The sequence below is a fragment of the Thalia democratica genome, chromosome 1, assembly GCF_965202585.1.
Source record: "Thalia democratica chromosome 1, ktThaDemo2.hap1.1, whole genome shotgun sequence".
In the NCBI taxonomy this organism is placed as follows: Eukaryota; Metazoa; Chordata; class Thaliacea; order Salpida; family Salpidae; genus Thalia; species Thalia democratica.
In genome coordinates this window covers 13,318,601-13,338,109 of record NC_139165.1, presented here as the reverse complement: position 1 = coordinate 13,338,109, position 19,509 = coordinate 13,318,601, and the positions used below count along the sequence as shown (strand labels likewise).

The following is a 19,509-nucleotide window of genomic DNA, read 5'->3' as shown; positions in this document are numbered from 1 at the left end:
ACACATTACATACTCAAAAGGCTTAAGCTGTACATTTAAGTTTCTCAAGAAAAAAAAGTTATAAAAAGAACTTTAACCATAATATTTTTATAACATAATAAATTAGTATTATATGTTTTGGCTTTAAGAAAACAAATAGAGAGATCTCAACTACTGGAGGAGAAATATCCTATTTCTATAGAATTATTCTATTTTAATAAGATTTATTTAAGCACTGACGAGGTCTTTGACCGAAACTTAGTAATGAATATTTTCAAGAATTTATTTCAAGACAATAAATTCGTGAAAGAATAAATTATAAACAGCTAATGAGTATATAAATAGGTATGAAAGCTAAAAACAAGTATAAAGTAATTCTCCCCAACCTTTCAACGGGATGACTTTCTGCTTCATTAGGTTCGGGTTCATGTTTCTCGTCGTGACGTCATTCAAGCTCCTCTGTGACGTCACGAGAGGTGACATGTTTTTAGGGGAAGTCCCTGATAGAATACTGGAAGTCGGGGAGGAGCAATCGGTTTGCTGCGACGATTGTGACGACATAAAGTTGAGGCGTGGCGATTGGGCGGCTGTTAAGTTTGATAAATTTAATTAACAATACTAAATAAATCAATAAACATTTCAAAAATTTAAGTAGTACTTTATGTATAAATTTAATTATAAATAAAAGAACATTTAAATTGTTCGTTAATTTAACTTATAAAAAAGTTATTAATATAAGAAAAGGGATTAAAACAGTACATATTTGTATATATACTTATATAATATATTGTATATAAAAGGTAACTTATAAACAAACCTGTGTGAGGTGATGAATTATTCAAACTCAACTTTTCTTTCTTGATCTCTTGATGGTTAACCACGTGACTGTTGTGCTTAGCAACCAAATTGTTGCTAGACAGCTTAATATTGTTGCTAGGCAATTTATTATTGTTGCTAGGCAATTTATTATTGTTGCTAGGCAATTTAATGTTGTTGCTAGGCAACTTGTTGTTGTTGCTAGGCAACTGCAGTGAAGGGGACTGCTTCTTGACAACCTTCTGCATCCCGGAACCCTGCCCCAACATGTGGTGCTTGTTACCATGGTGATTTGACATCCTGGACGAATTACTGTTTTGGGAAATACCCAGCTTCTGGTGCAAACTTTTTGTTTTAGTCGGTACCGAATTAGGGGCTTTTTGGGGCGCATTTCTGTAGGGCTCAACCTTGGTGGGCATTATTAAACCTTCCGTGGGAGCTTTGTTCTGGTTGCTATGGGCCCGGCGTATCTTGTTACCATGGGGAAACTGGTGGGGAACTTTTTGGGTCGTTGGGGAGTTTTTCTTCTTGATGTCGCTAATTAAGTGTTTCTTGGTTTCGGGGAGTTTTTTTGGTTCAGGGTAAAACCCGTTTCTGCTGAGCGAAGTCGGTTTCTTGGGTTGAGTGACGTCACTTGAACTGAAAGTTGATAAAACATTTAAAGAAATAAAATAAACTCCAAAAACATTAATAACAATTGAACAAAAAATTTGAAAAAAAACTAACTATCAAATTTGATGATAAAGTTTAAGCTAGTGGTTCTAAATTCCCTTGTTTTAGGGTTTATTTTTATTACAAGTTGTATAAATTAATCTTTATTAATTATCTTTTTTAGTTTATAAGTTAGTTTTTAAATGTAATTATTTAAAATTAAATGAATTCTTTAAGTTTACAATTTTTATATTATATACTCTCAAGATTCAAAAAATCTATTTTTTGCCTCAAAATGTAAACACTATCTTGTAAATTACGGGTAAACTTAGTGATTACCTTCAAAAAAGGGGTAAACATGAAAAAAGGTTAAAAACCACTGGTTTAAACATTTATTTTTGAAGTAAAATCAAAACTGATTCCTGTATTGCTGTCAATAAGACAATAAAAGATTTTTTAATGCTAGAATCAAATGTCACCTTTCCAAAGCGGCAGGTCTCTTTCTGCTGTTCAGCAGATTGATCCCCTGATGACTCTGGTGCTGGGGGTTGACCTTGTAATCCTTATTGTTACCATGGTGATTGCTTTCCTTGTTGTCATGGTTTCTGTGGGGTGGACTGGAAATCAACTTCTTCTTGCTCTGAAACTCCCTTCCCACCTTTCCCAAAATTCCCCCGCTGTGAGACTTGTTCTTTTTCCCGCCACTAACTTCGGTTGATGACGTCAGCGGCGACTTTATGACGTCACTGTGGCGGTGCTTTGTCACATCTCGTTGCTTGGCGACCACTTTTGGGGAAACAACCTGATTGGGTTTCGTTGGAGTCGTTACGCTAGAGTGATTCCGCGGTGACGGTGAGGGTTTTCCGCCGAAGGGGATTTTTTTAACTACTGCCGCCCCCGCCGCGTTGTTTGGCTTCAGCTTGATCTTGATGGGGGTGACGGGAGGCGTTTCCCTGGCAACCGGGTTCCTCTCCGGGGTTACTTCCCTCTTGAAGGGGGGTTTTGAAGGGATGTCCCCTGAACTTTTGTACGAGGCTTCTGATTGGTTTAAATGCCGCTTCTTTTCTTTCTTTTTCGTCTTGTCCTTTTTGTGATGTTTCTCTTTACCTATTAGAAAAATTAATTAAGTTTATTGATGGTTTTGTAACAAAATCTGCTAAGCTATATATGATAGTTTAATTTTCTAATGTAAGTAGGGTCTTGAAAAAATTTTGTTAAAGTAAGTCATAAATATATATAATTATATTTATAAAATACCTCCTGCAATGTACAACTTGTTTTTTATTTTTATGTTAAAATGCTTATTGCCATTATAAATTTACTTGTTAAAATCCTCAAATATAAGTAATTATGTTAGCTATATTAAGGCGTAGGCCAGAGTTGTATTAAATTGAACGAAAATAAAGTGAGTTAAACAAATTTTCTATTACCTCATATATAAGAACTTTTTGTAAATACATGATTTATTTTACTTTTCATTAACGAAATTATCCTAAGTCGTTTTACCTCCTATCAGTTGTTGTTCCTTGATGTGTATTTTGTTCTTGTGGTGCTTTTTACTGTGTTTCATCGGTTCCTGCTGTACATGGTTCTTATCAACGTGGTTCTTGTCCAAATGGTTCTTGTCCAAATGGTTTTTGTCATAGCTCTTGTCTACGTGGTACTTTTCAAAATGGTTCTTATCAATATGGTTCTTGTTCGCAACGTGGTTCTTCTGTTCCTGTTCCCTCTTGAGCTGGTTCTGCTCGTCTATTTGCTGAACCACTTTCGGATGCTCAGTTTCTGTTGGTTAATAAAAAAAAATTGTTTTGAAAGTATTTAAACAGTCGAAGTACAAATATATTAATACCTTTATAATTTTTCATTACAACTTTCTTCATATAAATGTATTGTCATTCAATAAACAATTAAATTTTTGTAATAAAAGTGTAAAACAGTTTATATAATATTAGCCATTTAGACTGATACCTTCATAATTTTTCATTACAACTATTATTATTCTAAAACTATTCGCAAACAAATCGGATTTAAAAACTTAGGAAACGTTAGTGCACAATTGTTAGTAGAGAATCAATATTACTAAAAACAATCTTTATAATAATTATAATGTACGGTTCAAGAACTTAATAAAAAACAAGGTGTATAACTTCAGTGGCCAGGTCTAAGTTAAAAACGAGTTTGTAAGTAAATACAAATAGAACTTTTTAATAAATTGTTTTTTAAAGTTTCTTTTGTTTTTTTGTTTTTACAGTTAAATCAAAGCTAGTTTAAAAATAAAAATGAACATTAATGTAACTGGAAATATTAAACTACAAATAAAAGGATGTCTGGAAGGGTTGCCACTCTTTAAGATTAAAAAGCAAGCCTGATTTACATCAAACTAGGTTTAGTCTAATTCCGTTGATTTTATAAGTTCAAAACAGCCTGAATTTTTGTACTTGTAATACCTCATACATGTTCATATAAATCTATATATAAACATCAAATCTTTAATGCACTTTGAAACATTAATTTATGGTTGAAATTAAGTTGTCAAACGTTTAATAAGTATTAGTTACTGAAAATAAAACAGATAAGTTTACAGAACTTTTTAGCTTCATAAATTGAAAAGTTTAATTCTCATGATCATTTTATTAAAAGTAAGTTAAACCAACTAAGAGGTTATTTCAACATTAAAGAAACGTAAAACTCAAAATAAAAATTAAGAAAAATAGTTAAGCAATAACTGCTTTATTACAAAAAGTATGCTAAAATGAAAAACAATTAAATTGTCAACATTTATAAATTACCTAAAATTGAACCAAAGTTTAATAAAAGTACAAAAGTTAAACCAAGTGAAAAATATTTACAATTAGTTATGGATAATCAACTTGTTTGTAAGCAAACTTTTAAAATTTTTAAAAACTAATTTAATTTTGTATGAAATCAAGTGACCTTTATTGTTAGTTAGAACCCGGTTTTTATGTTTGAATAATATTAATTTGTTACAAAAATAAATTATACTTAGAACCAAATGAATCATCGTTTTTATTTATTCTAAAAACATAGTTTTTATGTTGTTTACAAAAAAAAATGTTTTTGCAAAATAATAATTAAATTTAATGAATCACCATTTTTATTTAATTTAAAAACGTTAGAAAACAACATGTCAATTAAACATGTGTCGTGATCAAAGAAATTAACTAACTGAAATATAAATGTGTTAAAAAACGGAAAAATGTGTCAATTGAGGATGTTATTGGAGTTTAAATATTTTTTTTATTTATGTTGTTGATAAATAAATTGTTTAATGTTCTACATCTATTTCTATACTAAATTAATATCTCAAAAAAAAATTAGTATAAAATTTATCGAAAAGTATTTTCATTTGTACACAACAGAAAAACTTTAGGTATTTAATTACCAAATTTAAAATTTATTCGTTTAAAAAAGCTGACTTAAATACAATAAGATTTTAAAGTTAAATTCTGAGGTTAAAAGTATTAGATTTTGAAATTCAAAGCTTTTATGTATACATAGTGTTTTGATTAGGAAAGTTAAGATAAAAAATATTTTTTTATTATAATTTACAACAATACTGTATTAACAGTAGTTGAAATGATAAAATCATATATAATTTACTTTTAAATCAATTGCTTTTTTATCACAGAAATAAATAGAAAAAATTACAAGCTTAAATAAAATTAATCATCTAATTTATCTTATGTCAATTAAGATGATTAATAACAATTTTCATTAAATTACAAATTTATTATGTAAAAAATTGTGTCCACCACTAGCAAACACAAAAAAAAGTAGAAAATGACTGAAAAAAGTAAAATATTTCACAATTTAAAATTATTTCAATCTTATAAAATAAATCATCTTAAAATTTAGAGACAGCTGATATATTTACTTTATTGTTAAGAATGGCTCTAAAAATTGTCAACACATTATTTTGAGAAAAAACAAATACATTAATAAACATTTATAACGGATACATATTGAGATAACACTTAGTAAATAAATTGTTTTTTTTAATTTATTGCAATGATAATTTGATTGATAGCTACAATTAAAAAATTAAAATTCAAGTTTTGTTAGATCAAAACACTAAAATCAATCAATGTATTTTGTAATGTTTTTTTCCTGTAATTAAATTCAACTACAGTACTTGATATCTAAAGTTTAGAATGCAATTATTATAAACTTAAACTTAAAACATTAACTTAATTAAACGAATTTTATATTATTGTGTAACAAACTAATTATAAAAGAAGATAAGCACCATGAACTTTTCATTTAATTTTGTTCTGAAAACGTACTTTTACTAATATATTGTAGACCAAAAAAATTAATGGTATAATTATAGAAGGCACTTTGTAATTCATATAGATTAAATTGCTAATTCAATACATTAGAATATTATAATAATGTAACACTATATCAAATCTGTGTAAGAGATCATTTAAAATTATATTTTAGACCAATTAAGCTATTAAATTATGCTTAATTTAGAAATCATGTAGCAATTTGTTGTAAATATTTATGAAAAATATGTAGCAAAGGAAAATTTTTTATGTAAGGAGAAAACTAATGAACCACAAACTTAAGATGATTTTTACTTTTAAAACTAATAATGTATATATAAATAATTTGTTGTTATAACTAATACTATAGAAAAAAAGGAAGTGAACTTCAGAACATAATTTTTCTAAGAATCTTATTTAAATCATTTGAACCTAAAACTTTTTTGCATAACTTTTAATTTTTTTTATGTGATTATATATAACTGTTTCCTTATACAAAACATTCTGCAGTCATTGCAAAATTGCTTGCATGAGCTTTCCTAGTTATTTTACTAATAAAAATAACTATATCAAACTTATTTTATTTTAGATTTCTGTTATAACTAAAACCGAAAAACCACTCATAAGAAAATTGTATTTTAAGTAATTCATCAAGTCAACATTCACATATACAAAAATTAGTTCTGCAATCAAAAAATATATATTTGCAAAAATATTAAAATATATATGTGGTATTAATATTAGCTTTAATACTAAAAATAAAAATTTATTTTAAAAGAAACAACCACTAAAACTTTTGGTATATTTTCTTATCTTATCCCATTTGCTTATACAAAATTTTCTGCAATAAGTTCAAAGTTTTTGCAGAATTTTTCTCACATACTAATATAATTATAATTATATTAAAAGTATTCTTAATCATTTGAACTGGTTTTAAATGTTTAAAAATATATATAAGTAATCAAAACAAATCTTAAAAATTGGTGATAATTTTTAACAAAATATCAAATTACAGTCTCTGATACAAAAGTTTCTGCAACCAATGTTTACAGTTTAATATTGAAACTTGAATCAGTAATTATACCTTTTATCAACTATACATTCAAAATTTTTATTTGTACTGAAGCAAGAAAATCAAAATAATATAATCACAAAACTTGTGGTGTATTTTTAGCAATTTTACCCAATCACATTCGCTTAAATCTTACTGCAATCGGTACAAAATGTTTGCAGCAAGTGTTCTCACAAAGCAAACATTCATTTCATTAATCAGCCTGTTTTCGGTTGCGAAGTTTTCTCAAGATTTTCTCAAATTTATTGCACTTGTAGTGGTTTAGGATATTTTTTTTTTGCATCTTTTTTAATTGCAGCACTTACAGTTTAAAGAATTCACGAAAATAAATTTTTAAAGCGCTAATCAAATTGAGAGTTTTAAATTTAACTTTTCAACTAAAAATAGAACGAAATCAATGAAATCAATTTGTTATGTAGTTTTCTTTTAATCATATACTTTTAAGATGGGAATCTTTTTTTAAATATTTAATTGTTAGTTTTTTTGATAGCTATTCACAAAACACATTGGGTAAACATTGAAAAACATTCTCCAAAAAATTTTGCAAATAAAAACACCTACACAAAATCAAATCATAAAGTTATTTATTTGGTGTTTTCCATTTTGAGGTAAATTCCAAGATTAAAAGGTTGCAAAATTTTGTTTTATATTTTGCAGCAATAAAAAAAAACTCAAACTGCTGATACAATCTTTTTTTTATTCTTAAAGCTTTAAAAAAGATTTTCTCATAGTAATTAAATAGAACATAATTGCCAATAGTCATTGAACATATGTATATATACATAAACTCATGGCTTTTAGAAAACAATATAGTGCAACAAAAAAAAGTCATATTCACTTAATTTGGTACATTAAATTAGTTAAAATATGTTTAATTGTACCACCATAAAATTAATAAAACTTTTTAAATAATAAGTAAGTAAAAAACAAACAAATAAGATCTAAATTAAAACAAAAAAATATTTTTAAAGCTTTTACTTTAATCTAAAAAACTCACATTGACAACTGCACTGACAAAATTAATGTTAAATACTTATAAATAAAATGTTTTTATTACACAACAAATGCTTTAAAACTATGGTAAATAAAAATTAAAATAAAACTAAACAAATGTTTGTCGTTTACTCTGGATTTAATCTAAAATTAAAAAATGTACAAATGTTTTTGTTACACAAAAAATGCTTTAAAACTGTGGTAAATAAAAATTAAAATAAAACTAAACAAGTGTTTGTCGTTTACTATGGATTAAAATTTTCTATAATATATAAACAAAACATGTTGATTGAAATATTAATGTGATTTGAATTTGATCTAAGAAATTTATGGCATAAAAATTGCACACTAGTTTCAAAAAATCTCAATAAAAATAATCAAAAATTTGAATAACAGAAATACTAAATATCTCACATGTAAGGTTTTATTTCAAAAAAATCATGATGGTTGTAACATTACTTTTTAAATATTCATCTAAACTAGTGTAACTTAGTAAATATTAAATAACTAGCAGTTAATTAACAAAAACATTTCTTTCTAACCCAGGAAAAAAAGCCTTGGATTCGATCAATAAGATACCATATAAATTTTTTAAAAATATTCAAAAAGTAATTGTAGAATACCAAACAATATCACAATAGCATAAGGTACACATGTAATACAATAGTAAGTTAACTCACTTAAATAACATGTAAAAGTCTGGGGTTTGAACAGTAGGTAAAAGTGTTTACACCAGGGCTTCCAAAACTTTTGTTCAAAAAGCCCCCTAAACAAAAAATTAAAAAGCCATGGTAGATTTCTCAAAAAACTACCATTAAAACCGCCTAAGACCTTTAGTTTTGCTCTTTATCATCAACTCCAGAAAACCTCGTGTAAGTTTCAAAATATGACCTCATGGCCCCTCTGAGGCCCCTTCCCAACTCATGTCCCCTCCCCCTTTTGGCCGGCTAAATTGCCCCTATATTTCTGCGATGACCCCCAAGGGTCCACTTAGCCCACTTTGGGAAACTCTGGTTTTCACGTTATCAAGGAAATATTACTAAATATAACAATATTTAATTAATACAAACAATTTCAACTCACCCAGATGGTATGAAAAAGCCTGGGGTTTGAACGGTAGATGGCAGTGTTTACACGTTACCAGGGAAACGCGCTCCAAATCGGGCCGGTGACCAAAAAGCTTCATTTCTGTGTAAAATAAAAATAACTTTATATATGGGTCTTTCAAAAAGCTTTCAAAATTCATACTTTGACTAAACAACAATTTTTGCATTAATACAACTTACTAATATTGCACTCGTTTTCTACGAAATAATAGTAAATTTGAACTAACAAAGTAAAACAACAGAATAAAAAGGGATTAGTTGTGATAACTTCTTTTTCCCACTTCTTTTTTTAATTAATTAAATTTATAAGAGGTAAATGACCAGTCAAGCTACATCCAAGCTTGTTATTTTATCTTATTTTGCTACTTGTTATTATAAAAAAAAGGAAACAAATGTGCACATAAAATTTAATAAGCTACAAAATTCATTTCATAAGAGGTAAATGACCTGTCTAATTTAAGTTTTTCAGTTTATTAAAAGTTTTAACAGGCTGCATAGTTTATTTGTACTATTATAATCAACACAACCACAAGAGAGGTTTACATAAAACCATAAACTTATTGTGAAGAGAGAATCGTTTATATATATATATATATATATATAAACTCTTAAAAATCAAACATGATTAGCTAAAAATATGATTCGAAGTATTTAGATTAAATTAACGTTAGTTTGTCAGAATGTATCCAAATCATTTTAATGTTATGCAAGTTTTGAACCGGTCAAAAGTCTTAACACCTCAAAACCCAAAACCAAAAATTAATTGTTGCTTTGTGGTTGACTATAACTTTATCACGACCAAAAACCACCAAAATATCGTATTAAAAAGCTTGAGTACCAGTAAATTGGATTGTTTTCCTCTTTCAAGATCTTAAAATAGATTAGATTTTAAAATCTTTAAATAAACGCAGAGATAATGTTTTGATTTTTAGTATATTAAAATAAAAAACTTTTTTTTCTTAACATTACAACTCTTTATTTTAAATACTAATTTACATAGCTATTTAAGTTGCTACCTAGTTGGTTTTTGCAAATTTGCTAGGTAAATATATATTGTAAAAAAACCACATATAAAACTGACCACTAAAGCAACTATTTGCAGATATAAAAGTTCATATTATTTAATTTGTTAAGCATAGATTTACACAAACTTTGCGAGACAAAAACTGAAAAAAATGACTGTTAGCATTAAAGCAATTCTTTTTAAAACATAAGAATTTACACTAGTTAATTTGTTAGAAAATAATTTATACAAACTAGCAAGATAAAAATCTGCCAACAAAAAATGACCATTGGCATGAAAGCAACTGCTTTACAATTATAAGAGTTCACTCTGGTGCATCAAAAGTATGCCAACAATTTCGAACACAAGTCTTCAAACAAACAGATGTTGAAACGTCACAACAAATTCATTAATACGTCACAATGACAAAAGAGAGTTGAAGTTTACAAGAGAATAATCTTTTTTGTTTAAAGTTTAAGTAATTGTGAAGTTATGGAGAATCAAAGGCCCAATAAACAAACTGTTTTTTTCAGGTTTTAAAAATCTGGGAATTTAAGTAAATCCTTTAGCACATACCTTTTAATTTAGTTTTTTTAAAGTTGCTTTTTTAAAACAAATTCAAAATGGTAGAGAGATAAGAGTGTTTGTAAAGTTGCTATAAAATGACCTACTTTTTAAATGTGGTCTTGACATTAACTAATTTTCATAATAAATTCTAAACTGTTTATATTATTTGTTCATTGGTTATTTGTTAAAACTCTGAAGATATTGCATATTTTTTTGCATATAAGTTGTTATTGTTTTAATTTGTAGTTTGTGGTATATAAAAGTGTTTCACAAACTGATTGTCACAAAACAAAAGTGATAAATTTACAGTTTGTATTCAGAGTGCAAAACTGTAACAAATTTCTTTTTAATGAAACTTTTTGGCATAGTTTCTAAAAAAGATGCACAATCTTAAGCTAGTTTTTACCATAGGTCGATAAAAGTAAACCACTTGGAAGCTAAAAACAGCTATTTACCTTTTAGACTTGTTCCACTTCTTTACTTTGATAAAAATATATAAAAAATTATATTCAAAAATTTATTAGACTTTACCAACCATGTATTGCAAGTAAAAACTGTAGTTAATAGAAGTATATAATTAATAAAAATTTATTGATTTGATTTTAAATGTTATGAACGACATTTTCACAAAATTAAAGTGATAACAATAACTACATAGTTAACAACTCTAAGTTTGTTTGATAATATTATACAATAAAATAAATATAGAAAATTAAATAACCAACTATTATGTAAGCTAATTATTTTTTAGCTCTACACAAAATAAAAATAAAAGCATAAGATGTAATAACTTGAACTAGTGTCAATATTTCAAACTTAGAAACACAATTAGACCATACTCTATTGGTATATATAAGTAAAATAAACTTAGCATTTTCTATAACGTATTTCTTAAACTTTTGTTGAGTACTTTTAAGAAAACACTCATCATAGTCGATATAAAAAATTGGATATTTTGTGTAAACTTTCAACCTTCAACCATTTAATTGAACTATTTTTCACAAATGTAAAGACATATTCGCACAACTACAGTTAAGCATTCAGACCCACAAAGTAAAGCGATGCTAATGGCTGTTTTTTCCGAGTTTTTAATCTTTGAAAATGAAAGCCTCCATTGTTTTAAGATCCATTGTTCAGAATGAACCGTAAAAGTTATGATTTAATGAGAAAGTGTTTATTTTATGTTTTTAAATTACTGGAAAAAAAACAGCCATATGCTAAGTTTTTAGAAATTTCTTAAAGCTCATATTTGTCATACTAACACTATTTTATTTCTGTTCAGCGTAGGTCATAGTAAATAGAAAAATAGAAAATATATTTATATATATATATGCTCATGATATAAAGATTCGTAAACACCCACAAAAGTCTATGGTCTAACATATCAGTTAGCTTTCTAACTTTTTAGTGATTAGAAAAACTTAGTAGTTTTTTTTTTAAATTTCTGTCCACGATTGTTGAAGTGCCAACTAAAACAAGATAAAACTTAAACTTAAAAGAGTAATAACAAATTTACAAAATCACTATTTATTTGAAAGTGCTGGCATCAATCAGGGGGCGACGTATTATTACGTCATGAGAAGCGCGGTGAAATTTTAAATTGTGTCTTATTTGTATTGTAAATAAAAAATTCAGTCATGCTAAATCTACAAAAAAAAATTAAGTGTGAAATATGTATTTGAGATAGTTTGTGCTGTTTTGAACTTCATAAAGCGCGCAAATACAACACAATGCGTAAAACTGTCACGTATTGAAGCAATTAAAAGCCGAGATGACACCAAAAACATCAAAAGAAAAAGTTTTTTGTGGCTAAACAAACATGTAAAGTATTACGCATTACAGATTACTCCATGGAAATAGAAATTAAGTAGAAAAAAACATCAAAATATTTATAAGCCCTGTACCAACGGAATCACTTATTTTCCCAGGTTTTAAAGAAAAAACAAGTGCATACATTTGACAGAAGGCTTTAATTTTCAGAATAAAAAACTCAAAAATTGAAAGCAATAAAGTATTATAAACTAAAAAAATTTAAATTTGAAAGCAAACAAGTATCAAAACCTAAAAAAACTTAATATTTAAACAAACGCACGTTTGCACGCAGCGTAACGAGCGTGAAATTTTAATGAGGCAGAAGCATCGAGAATTTCGCTTGGAATCTGGAGAAAATCGAACTGTTTATGTGGAGCGTGACACAGTGAATATTTGTTGTTCGGCCTAGTTTTTTATTAAATAATTAATCAAAACCTATAAATTTGAATTTTTACAGAAGTTTGATTTGTAAATTAAGGTTTAGTTTTGTGTCGAGAAAAACTTGAGTTTTTCACTTTTGTTTGGCCTACATTTCCCAACTCAAGATTTTCATAAAGACTCTTAACCTGAACTTTAAATTTTTTCTTAATTTTCATTAAGTTAAGTAATAAAATTAGATAAGCAAGTACATATTTGTTTTTTGTCCTACTTATTTCATTGAACACTTTATTTAAATCTATAAACCTAACATAAGTTTGATTTGTGTACATAGGTTTAGTTTTTTTGTCGACAAAAATTTAGGTTTTCACTTTAAGAAATTAAATTGTTGTTTATAAGTTGTGCCATAGTAAATATTTGTTATATGGTCTATACTTTTTTTAATGACGATTTCATTTAGATACTTAAACCTGAACTTTGACATAACTTTTTTGAATTTGGAACAATTAGTATGAGTAGACAAGCAAGAGTAAGTTTTTATACTTGCCTACATTTTTCATTCAATCATTTACAATTTCTCGAAATCTCTCAATCTTTAAAGATGGTTTTATTAATTGACTGTAAAAGTTTAGTTTCGTGTTAGGGAGTTTTACGCGTGATCTGAAAAAATTGAAAAAAGTTGTTTCAAAAGCGTGTCACATATTTAATACCTGTATATTTTTCTTTCAGAACAAATAAATGTTGAAAAATTATTTTTAATACATATTTTATATAATGTTTACGTTCAAAAAAACTATTACTCATTAACCTGGTACTGATGAAATAAAAATTTATAAAAAGCATACTATTAAAGTATTAAAACTGTTTCATTTTAAGTTGTTCAACTACATTTTCATATACTAATATTTCATGAAATTATAAAACTTTATAAACTACCTCTCAAGACAATTTCAAGGTTAAGTAATTTATAATTACGCTATGATTCATCTAATTTCTACTGAAAATAATGCCAATTAAATAGGATACAGAATTTAAGTTGTAGCTAACCTTTAACTTTAATAAAAATAACTAAAAAAAATATTTTTTTAAACCATGTTTGTTGCTTTATTTATCCTAAACTATAAAAAATCAAGAAATTTACGTAATTAATAAACACTCTCAAAAAAACGTTTACATTGCACGGTTTTATTTTTAAAGACTAGAAGAGTAATTTACGTAAACGCCTATAATAACATTAGCTACTTCCTATAGCGTGCAAAATGATAATAATGTTTTGACTTTTGACATACATTTTTTACGAAACTGTGCTGTAAAAAATGTTAAGTAGTTTTGGGATTTTTGTCACATAGATACAGTTTAAATCTGTCTTTATTTATTTGGTTCAGTTACCGTAAAATTGATAATTTTAAACATTTTATAGGTATGACCTGTGGTCTACAGATTTAATAGATTCTAAAAGGTTTTCATTTAAACTTGAAAGCTGATACAAAAATGTGGTTTTATTACTTGTCAAATTTTCTTTAAGAAATTTTCGAATTGTGTAATAAACTCAATAGTAAATTTATCATAACCCATGCCAATAAACTTTGGCCTACATTTGATAATTTCCAACATTTTATAGACAAAAGCTGTAGTATAATCTTTATCTAACTTTTAATCATTTAATAATTTCATACGTTAGATATGTCACAATTTAAAAGTATATATACAAGTTTTATATTTTTTCATAATACGCGACAACAAGCTTTGACCCACATTTAAGCATCAAATAGCTTCAAACTACTTGAATTGTACAAACAAAAACAATTTGTTTACGTAATAATTGCGCCAATCATTACGTGACCTACTTACGTTGTGACGTATTAATAAAAATTGTACTGATTTAATCAAATTAATAAATAAATTACTTTTAGCAATGGTAAAAATTTAGTCTTTAAAATTTACAAGATTTAAAATTTTAAAGATTTAATCTTTAAAATTTTCAACAATTAATTTTATACTATTTCTTTGCGTACAACGTTAAACACTTTTTGACTAATTCAACTTTACAAGTTCTAGCAAAACTTTATTTCAGCTACTGTAGCTATTTAATTTACCCTACTTATATTTTTTTAACAACTGTTATTTGTAAATTTATAAAAGTATACTGAATACTATGTGAAGAAAATTTGACCTACTTACAGTGTAATGTCACAAAAAATCGAACAAACTAAACCGCAAACATCACATGTTTAGTTATATAACAAACGAAATTTCAAAATTAATACATCATTTGCGGTTGATAAAGTTTAATTTTTGTCTAGATTTTTATCAACTTTCAAAGTAAAACTGATTAAACTAAAAATAAAAACCCGAGAACCAACTTTTTGGAAGAGGTCTTATTGATTTCTTTTTTTTAATTGTTTGTAACAAAGTACCTAAAGTTTTAAGACTTGTGAAAACAATCAAATGAAAATAAAGGTGCAAAATTTAAACTCACTAAATATACAAAACTTTAAGGAAATCTTATCTACGTTCTACATATTCGAACTAGTAATTTGCATTATTTTATTTGACAAAAAATATGGCCTAGTCGGAGTAAATGTCACATAAACTCAAACAGAATTAACCACAAACATAGCAAGCCCATATATAATATGTAAAAACTTCAATAACATATTTGCCCATATTTTCATTATTGCGGTTTGTTATATGTAAAAATCAACTCGCGAAATATTCAGTTCTAAAAACCTTGAAAAAGTAAAACCTTTTCTATCGGTAATTTTTAGTTCAAAAATTATAATAAAGTAATGCATCTATTAGAACAGAACTTCTATATTTGTGTTATCACTTAAATTTCTCTGTTTCTAAATTTACATGTTTCAAAATATTCCAGTAAAGTAATAGATTTAATGAATTAGATAGATTAATATTTATTATTATTACAGTAGCACTTTAAAACTAAGGTAAAACCAGATAGTCTAAATAAAAATTGCAGTCGATTTTTATAAAAACATTAAGAACACTGTTTTCAATTGTTTATTTATCATTTATAAAACACGTAAAACCTCATCAATTTACGTTATATTATATATATTATACATATATATATATATATATATAGAACTAAAATACACAAAATAAACTTTTGCTTGGGACAGCTGTTTCTGCGTTTAATACGCGTCTTCAGCCAAGTTTTATTCAATGAAAAACAAACTTGTAAGTACAGCAATAAAATTATACAAAATTAGGTATTACGTAATAATAATATAGATAGTTAATTTTTGACAAAATTACTAACAGAGTTTTTAGATAAATTGCTTTCGATAATGTATGCAGCCAGTAATTCGTTTCTTTTGTTTAGAGATTCAGATTTTTTAACTTTTAAAATTTAGATTTTTTCCGCATTGCACAATTTACATCCGTTTTTTAAATTATACTTATTTTTCGTTCTTGTTAATATTTCCCACTGAATTTTAAAATTGACTTTGTAATTTTTTAGTTTCCAAATGTACTGCAATAATGTTGTTGTATTTTTATGTTTTTCGTGTTTGAAGCTGTACTTGTGCTTTGTGTAGCGATTCTTGAACGATAGTCCAGTACATATATATATATGTATGTATATACCAAAAAGTAAGTAATTACACAATAAAACACAATAAAATGAAAAAAATGTATGATGAAAACCATTAAATGTACAATATTTTCAGGAAAACTATCTACGTTCGTATTAATTTTTAGCATATTTTGATAAAAAATATGGCATAATAGGAGTAAATATCATAAAAACTTGAATAAAATAAACCACAAACATATAGCAAGCACGTATATAATGCAGAAACTTCAAATATATATCTGTCCGTATTTTCATAATTGTGGTTTTTAATAACTAAAATCACTGACGAAATACTTTTTTTTTTAATTATAATAAAGTGAATACATTTTTTAAAACAGAAGTTCTATATGTACATTATTATTTTAACATGATTTTCTCTAAAATTATGTATATGTTTCAAAGTATTTCAGTAAAAGTAATAGATGTTACTGATAGTTCAATTTCATTGACACGGTAGTAGTTAGTGCAAAATGAAACTAAATAGGCTAGTTATAAACTGTAGTCAATTTTCTTAAAAACAGTAAAAAAAAAATCTTTTTGATGTATATAGATGAAATATACAATGTATAAGACACGTTCTAACGCTATCAATTTACGTTGTAATTTATATACCAAAACGTAAGTAGATATAACGCTTAAAATCGTGTCTAATTCGAGTGTGTGGTGTTTAGAAACAATTTGAAGTTTTTTTTTATCACAATTATTTATCGATCAAGGTGACCTTTTCAATATAAAGCGTTTTATAAAGTGACTAGACACCAGAAACTTTTTAAAAGCAGTCATAATATAAATATAATCTGGTCAAAAATAGGCAGAAGCATTTGAAGTTTAAGTTTATACAATAGTAATTTTTTTATTTGTACTACTATTTTTTTTAATTTACCTTTATGTAACTTTATTTGTTTAGGATTAAACTATTTCTAACAGCTTCAATTAATCATAATAAATAGCTTTAACAAACAAAGTTTCTAAAGCTTGCACAATCAAAATAACCTTTTTGTATAATTTGTTAATCAAAACTAAGCGTTTATAACAACTATCTCACAATAAACTGAGATAAAAGTCGTAAATTAAAAAAATTAAAATAATTTTTTATCTAGTATATGAACAACTTAAATTTTTATAAAAACATACACAAGTTTTAAATAAAAGTATTAGCTTAATTCTAACACTATATAATACAAAATAATAAAGGTTTATAATAAACGAAAGATCTTTGTATCTGTCGTTTTTTGTTTTTGTAAAAGAATTGAGACAGTTTTTTTATATTTTTTTTAACCAATTTTACTACATATACAAAATACTTGATACAATAGACTAGCAAATACATTATTCAAAACTATTCCAAATGAAAAATTACTTAGATAAAAGTTCAATAGATATCAAAATTTATGTGAAGTGGTCAAGTTTAATTGTATCAAGTCCGAGTAAAAATTGAATAATCTTTTTTTTTTACCAAATTATAAAGTTGTAATTTTTCTTGGATAACTTGATAAGTATTTGTTGCTAATTAATATATACAAACAAATAATAATTAGTCTAGTTTGTTGTTAAACATATTTTTCCTATTAAAAAGATTAAAAAACATTTAAACTTTAACTTCGTAACAAAACTAAACACCTAAGTTAACAATAGAAACATTTTAATAGTTGTTAAATCATTAACTGTCAAAATAAAAAGTTAAATAAACATAGTTTTTATCTATACAACAATGTTTTCTTTAAAGTGTTAAACATCTGTAATTTAAAACTTGCGCAAAATACTATCACAACAAAGTAGTGAACTTATATAAATATTGATTTATTTGAAAACATAATTACAGTATTCTATAAAGTAGTAGTAATCTAATTATTATCAAAGTAAGATAAAATCCTATGTAAACAGACAATCAAGTCTGGAAGATAATACTTTTCTCTACTTAACTTTTGACATGTTAAGTAGTGTCATTTGTGTGTACAACTATTTCAATCATATATTTTTAATTATATGAATATTTAGAGTGATTTTACCAAATGGTATTCGTTGAAGAAAAATAAAGTTTACCTTTTATAAACATTTTACTTAAACAAACGATAAGTTTTTCTTCAATTGTAGACAAGTTTTCATGTTTTAATGAAGTAAAAATTGACAAGAACCTAACTGTTAATTTAATTAAAAATGTTATTTGCTTCAGTGGAGTAATTAAAACTAAACAAATAAATCCAATTTGTATATTCAAAATGTTTAAATACTTTTTATCTGTTTATTTAGGGACATTATCTTATTTTGATAAAACTCTTCAACTATTAGTACCAGTGTATGTTTAGACTTAAAAAACAACTTTTTTATGGTAATATTGTTTTATACTTGACAAAACTTATACAACTTAAAACACATATACAGTTGTACTATAAAAATATTTAATCAAAAGTTGTAAAAACAATAGTAGTTGATACTTACCAATAAACTTTAATAATATTGTTCTTTTTTTTCTACTAGTAAACATAAAAAATATGTTATAGTCACTCTGTGTAAAAACTTATGTACATGTGTTTTTTTTTTTTTATTTTAGAGTTTTTATTTAAAAGTATTATTTTACTGTTTCTAAAAGCTAACTACAACTATTCTATGCAAATTCAGAAAATTTCTGACAATTATTTTAAACAAATTTTGTTGATACAATTGTTTTCCACACTTAATACTTTATTACAATGGAATTTACCACTTCAAAAAAAAATTAACTGCTTTTAATTGGGTCAATTGTCATTTTGATTAGTTTGTATACACTATTTACTGGTATTGTTTATTATGTTAAGTACTTTGTTTTTAAATTTAAATACCGTTGTCTGTATTTAAGTGTTAATTTCAAATATATACTATTAAAAATTTTAATTGAGTCATTTGGAATAACTCTTTTCTAAATGCTTATTTGTGAATAAAAATTCATCAAAAACAGTAATATTGTCTAGATAAAACCTCAAATTACTAACATAAAAAATTTATTAATAAGTAAATTATACTATTTTGGCAGAAGAAATAAGTAATAAAATATTTAATTTAAAAAATAGTTATAAAAATTTAAAAACTAGCTTGTAATTTGATTAATCATATATTGTGTACTTAAGTAAAGGGCTGTTTATAAAAATAATTGAATAACCATTGAAAACCTAATTCTGTGGTTTTCATTTAATTTCTATTGATTACTTATTAGTTGTTCAATTTATGTTAATACACTTGTAATTGCCACTTAAATCTCTCTTCTGTATAAA

The 19,509-nt window shown here is 25.8% G+C and overlaps 1 protein-coding gene across 1 annotated transcript in view; it reads right to left on the bottom strand.

Annotated features, from left to right (window-relative positions):
- Nucleotides 1-19,509, bottom strand: part of LOC145834153 (uncharacterized) — a 47,691-nt gene that overhangs the window by 18,995 nt on the left and 9,187 nt on the right. Inside the window, exons 3-7 of the mRNA XM_082941518.1 lie at nt 8,884-8,988; nt 2,953-3,228; nt 1,926-2,553; nt 797-1,434; nt 366-566 (exon numbers count right to left, since the gene is read on the bottom strand). Of these exons, the coding sequence (XP_082797644.1) occupies nt 366-566; nt 797-1,434; nt 1,926-2,553; nt 2,953-3,228; nt 8,884-8,988 (1,848 nt within the window). The remainder of the gene's footprint in view (nt 1-365; nt 567-796; nt 1,435-1,925; nt 2,554-2,952; nt 3,229-8,883; nt 8,989-19,509) is intronic.